Consider the following 6,275-nt stretch of genomic DNA (forward strand, 5'->3'; position numbering starts at 1 on the left):
CATAGTTCTTTGACTATATGGTTGTTATGTCATATTTAAAATCAATTGGATGATAACTTCTTCCTTGGTAAGCTACAGTGTCACGTCTCGAATCGAGCAGGAGCTGAACTCAACCAACCCGGCCTAGTTGCACAGTATGCCTCCTTAGTCTTCGCGCCCACTATTCCCCTTCTTGGGACTGACTCGATCCTTAGCCTTCGAGCCTAGTTGCGTAGCATGCCTCCTTAGTCTTTGCGCCCACTATTCCCCTTCTGCGACTGGACTCGACCCGTACGTTACCCATCCTATGATTGATGTAAGTCAAGCACGATACAATTTTTTTGTCATATTCTACTTAAAACTAATTGGTGATGAGTATGCGGACATTAACCATCAACAACACTACGTTTGGAATCGAGCAGGAGCTGAACTCGGTTAACCCTGCCAACGCCCAACATGATATATATACAGGGCCGGATTTTAAGTTTTTGTGGTCCTGTTCTGGTAAATAATTTAGGCCCTCCAAAATCATAATTTTTAAAACTAACATATGCGAGTTTCGAACCTTTGACCTCCAAGTGAAAATACACTAAATGTACATTGCTACCATCCCTTCATGGAACCCATTATGTTTGCTTGAAAACTTTTAATTTTTATTTCTAAACTAGCTAGGTAAATATTAAATATTGGGCCTCTAAAACTTGGGGCCCCTCTAAAATTGGGGGCCCTGTGCGGTAGCCCAGCTTGCACAGCCTAAAATCCGGCCCTATATATATATATATATATATATATATATATATATATATATATATATATATATATATATATAGGGAAGGGATCGGGTGCATTTGTGGCTTCCCGCACGGGAAGCACCCAACCGCACTGGAACCTTTCACTATATATATATATATATATATATATATATATATATATATATATATATATATACTATCTACTATCTACTATACTAATAAGAGCCCAAGAGAGTTAGGCCTATAATGGGTACAAAAAATGGCGGTCATGTTTTTTAATCAAATAAATGGCTCAGATTGATCAGATTTTATTTTTTTTTTCTTAAAATTTCCTAATTTATCCCTAATGAATATGATTTTCCGTTAACTTTTCCGTTAAATATTATATTTTCCGTTAATTTCTGTTAGTTCACCGTTAACTTACTCATTGATTTCGATAAGAAAGGTCTTAGGTTCGAACCTCATCCCAATCAAAGTTGGCATAATTAGTACTCTATTTTACTCTTATTAAATTATAAATAATAATTTTGTAGCTATAACAAAAAATAATACATATGCATTTCTTTAATTTAGAATTATGTGTCTACAATGTCTTTATTCAAAACAAATTATTATTATCAATAAATTAAATAAGAGAAATAATTCCATTAGTTATATTGTATTTATTTTTCTCCAATATAAAAATTCTTTACATTCAAATTCATCAATTGATTATATTTGCTACATTGTCCCTACAATGCCTTTATTAAAAAAAAATTATTCACATTATCAATAAATTAATTAAGAGAAATAATTTTATTAGTACATTCAAATTCATCAATTGATTATATTCACTACATTGTCTATTATCTTTTTTGTGCACTATTTTTTAATTAAATATCAAAGTTATAATACAAAATAATGCTATATATTTATTTACCAAGTATTTTATTAATACCATGAAAAAATTTAAAAAATATAATTAATAAAGTCAATCATATTAACTACTTGAGTGATTTGTTGACAAAGAGAATATTCAAATCACACAACAATTTGAAATGAGAACTACTTCGCAATGTCCTTGTTTGACAATCAGCAGTTAGCGGTTAGCGTTAGCGGATTATAATAGCAAATTTGACCAGCGAATTATATCAACGGTTGGTAAAAAGATATTTGAAAAAAATAGCTGTTTATATTAACATGTAAAATGACCTAAGGGTATACATAATAATAATAATAATAATAATAATAATAATAATAATAATAATAATAATTTAAAAAAAAATTTTAAAAATTAAGCCAATCATATTAACTACTTGGGGATTTATTGACAAAAAAAATATTCAAATCACACAACGAATTGAAGTGAGAAAATATCTCGCTGTCCTTGTTTGGCAATCCGCAGTTAGCTTTTCAATATTAGTATATATTTAATATTTTATGCCCTACATTTTATTTGCTCTCCCTTATGTTCCGTATTTGGTTTCAAGTATACTTATGTAGGGATGGCAACGGGGCGGGGCGGGGGCGGGAAATGGGGTCCCCGTCCCCGTCCCCGAAATGTCCCCCCATTCCCCGTCCCCGCCCCGTTCCCCGGCGGGGATGGGGAATTATTCCCCATCCCCGTCCCCACGGGGATGGGGAATTATTCCCCATCCCCGTCCCCACGGGGATTTTTCGGGGACGGGGAATCCCCGCCCCGTTTTGATTCATGCTTACTTTTTTTTTTTTTTTTTTTTTTTTTTTTTTTTTTTTATTTTAAAAAACACACATAATATAATATGCATTCTTAACAAAACTAGAGAAACACAGTTTTGTTAAGGAAAAATCTTAAATCGCAAAGATGAAAAAAAAAAATCATCTACTAATACCATGAGAATATGCAGAGATAGAGAATGAAGAATATAATACATTGATGTTCAATAATAATTTAAACAAATAAACATAGCCTATTTATACAAGATATATGTACGGTATTACGGTAACAATGAACATAAAATGTATGTACCTAAACTAGAATACTAATTACATGGAAATTCAAGAATATGATTAAATATATACAAGAGAGATATTAATTTATATATAATATTAATATTATTAGTCAGGGATTCGGGGACGGGGCGGGGATCGGGGATCGGGGTCGGGGCCGGGGCGGGGAATGCCCTCCCCGTCCCCGTCCCCGGCGGGGATTGGAAAATTCCCCCCATCCCCGCCCCCGTTCCCCGAAATAAATCCCCGAACCCATCCCCGTCGGGGCGGGGAACGGTTTTCCCCATCGGGGGCTGGTTCAATTGCCATCCCTATACCTATGCAATTATTTTATTGACAATTATAATCAATCTTGACTATATTAACTTGCATTTGTAAACTTAGAATTGCCTATTTAAATATTAAAATTTAATATTCAATTATCTATGCATGAACAATCCAATATAATCTTGCCTTAATATACTTTAAAGTACTTATTTAAAAAATATATATTGGGCATTATCCCAATCGCGCAATGCTAGCAAAAAATTAGTATATATATAAGTTTTGATTTATAAAAAGCTCTATAACCGCTATTCAAAAGTGCACTCCGAATGAAGTTTACCTTGTGGTCAAAGCTATTAAAGTATCATAATGCAATAAATCAGCATAGGTGAGTGAACCGTCCAATGTTCTAGACTCTAGATGCTGCAAATGAAAGAAAAACATAAACAAACAAGAAAAGGAAGTCTTTATTGACCAAATTATGAGGAGTTGGTGCCATTATTCTTACAGGACGGAGCTTTCATATTTCGCAGACAAATGCTGGACATGATGCATGCAGAAGAAAAGCTAATCTCCACAGTGAAATGTTTGTAATAGTTTCACACGTGCACCTAATCAATTCCAGTCTACATAATACTAATTAAATTCTCTCAATAATTTGGACAATACTTTATATATTTCCTTACGCGTTCATCTTCTATCCCATTCTCCGGTCAACGCTGCTATCAACTTCGTAGCTGTTGTTGGACCATTATAAAGACAGATACCACCGGCCGGAAATCTATGCGTTGTTCAGGCGATCATAGTATAGTAGCTAAACCTGGGATGGATCATCTTTCAACGGAAAATTTGTTCTCTGAAATGGTAAGGTTTAATTTTCTCTTAGAATATTATGTTGGTTAAATCTAGAGAATTGAACTTGTAATTTTGTAATTATCAAGTAAACAGTTTGACCAACTTAATCAGATTGCTCGAACATTGTTGTTTTTGTAATTCAATGAATGATTGATTAAAGATGTATACACAGGAGGAGGTGGAGGATGCAGCTTTTTTGAATGAATGGATGGACACGCTCGACAATAATTTTGTTCATTTTTATCCAAACGATCCCTTCTTTCCACCAGCTTATGGAACGGAAAATAGTGACGGCGGCGTTATACGGAAGCCGGCGGTGATGAACTCTGTTCAGTGTCAGCCGTCGGCGTCCTCTTCCTTCGCGGACTCCGCCGTCAGCCGCAACCCTAGTGGCGGCATCGAGAATCCGGCGGTGAAGGTGAAGATGAAGATGAAGACTGAGATGGATCACAGGGAGTCTTCGGGGAAAACTATGATTAGTTTTATGCCGTCATCGTCTCATTATTGTTCCGGCCGCGGTAACGACGACGAGCACCGCGAGAGCCTAATCCGGACGATAGAGTTTGGGGAGGGGAAGGGGAAAAAGGGTTCCGCCATTAGATCCCCTCTGCAAGCTCAAGATCATGTTTTGGCTGAAAGAAAACGACGAGAAACGCTTACACAGCGATTCATATCCTTATCTTCCCTCATTCCTGACCTAAAGAAGGTTATTAGCAATTATATATATTTTACCTAATTCTTGAGTGTTCTATCTTATCGTGTTTAGCATATAAATAAAATATAACATATAAAACATAAACATGTGATGAAATAAAGACAATTCCAATTAATTCAATTTGGTTACTTAGACTATTAACTTTATTGTGAAAATTAAAATGTAATAATCTGACAATTTTCTTTTCAATTTTAGTCAATTATGAATCATTTTTAATTTTCAGTTAATTATTAATATTCATTTCTTTTCCACTTAACCTAATTTCTGTTTCTTTTTTTCATTTTTAATTTTCTGTCAATTATTAATATTCATTTATTTTTCAATTTACCTCATTTTTGTTCCATTTTTAATTGATGATGATGTAGAGAATTATTGTGAAATATTTCTGTTCATTTTCTAATTTACCTTTACTATTTACTATTGTTTGAGCGGGAAATCAAGTAAATAGAATTTTGTTTTTAATTATATTATAGATTATAGATTTTCCAGCAATCCAAACACTATGGATAAAGAAAAGTCATTTCATTAAGAAAATTAAAACTAATTAAATTAAATCTAATAATATAGTTGGATTTTTATATATTTGGTCAAGTATCTATTTTCATAACATACAAAATTTAAATTTAAATTTTGTATGGTTAATATAATCTCTAATCATGTACATATTTAGATAAATTTATTGAAAAATTCACATAATTAAGTTTATTTATTCCTAATTGTATTTCATATATATTATAATTCTAAAAATATGAATACTAACTAAGAGAATTGTACTTCGAAATCAATAAAAAAAATGTAAATTCTAAATTTTGTATGAATAAATTTAAACTCTAATCGGACGCATTTCCTTATATGATTGTATAATACATTGTATATACACATAATATTTATTAATATGTATATAGAAAAATTCTATAATATAATTTCAATAATTATAATTTATATTGATAGATTTATAATTAAAAAATTACATTTAGAAATTTAAAATGTAGCATTTAAATATTGTATGATTATTATAATGTATAATTGTATGTAAAATTATAAATATTCATGTTTTGTTAATTTTATACTTTCATTTCTTTAATTATATTTCATATTTTATTAATTATAACTTAATGAAATTGTCACAAATATTTTTAGGGAAGAAATATTATATTTTTTTGTTTCAATAATTATATTAATTATAATTAATAAATATTGTGGCAATTACCAAAATAATTTCATTAATTATATTAATTCTAATATTTGTTCTCTTCCAATATTTAAACACATTACCATAAAATTATCATAATAATTACACGAAAGAAGGAAAGAAAATTATTAGAATAATTACCATTAATATTAAAAATTAATTATATATTAATGTAAGTATAATTTATTTTATGCCAATAATATTATACATTAAGTATATATATATAATTATTGAAAAGAGGATATAATTTTAAAAAGTAAATTATTAATTAGATTACATAATATAACTGTCCTACTAATTGATTTCATACTACTATGTATAATTAATATATTTGAATTTTTTTAAAGCTAAATACCTATTAATTACCTTAATAATTAAGATAATTTTTAGGCAATCAATATTCAATAGTACTAAATGTATTACTTCAAATTTTTATAAATAAGATATAATATTATTAAATCGAAATAATTAAAAATAATGTGTCCACATTACAAAAGATTTTATAATAGTAATTTTTATTGCCTAATAGAATTTGTCAATTGTTAAACAT

The 6,275-nt window shown here is 30.4% G+C and overlaps 1 protein-coding gene across 1 annotated transcript; it reads left to right on the forward strand.

Moving 5' to 3' along the window:
* Positions 1-3,695: 3,695 nt before the first annotated feature.
* LOC109168451 lies at positions 3,696-4,554 on the forward strand. The gene is made up of 2 exons (XM_019317476.1): positions 3,696-3,827; positions 3,991-4,554. Exons 1-2 carry the CDS (start codon positions 3,747-3,749, stop codon positions 4,552-4,554), a joined length of 645 nt encoding a protein of 214 aa, XP_019173021.1. The 5' UTR covers positions 3,696-3,746.
* Positions 4,555-6,275: the final 1,721 nt, after the last annotated feature.

This window comes from Ipomoea nil, unplaced genomic scaffold (genome assembly GCF_001879475.1).
Source record: "Ipomoea nil cultivar Tokyo-kokei standard unplaced genomic scaffold, Asagao_1.1 scaffold3199, whole genome shotgun sequence".
Lineage (NCBI taxonomy): Eukaryota > Viridiplantae > Streptophyta > Magnoliopsida > Solanales > Convolvulaceae > Ipomoea > Ipomoea nil.

Bases quoted from the DNA above. Each gene is read 5' to 3' on its own strand.
- LOC109168451 (XM_019317476.1), top strand. From the start codon at position 3,747: ATGCGTTGTTCAGGCGATCATAGTATAGTAGCTAAACCTGGGATGGAT. The intron at 3,828-3,990 runs GTAAGGTTTAAT...ATGTATACACAG, and splicing joins AAAATTTGTTCTCTGAAATG to GAGGAGGTGGAGGATGCAGC.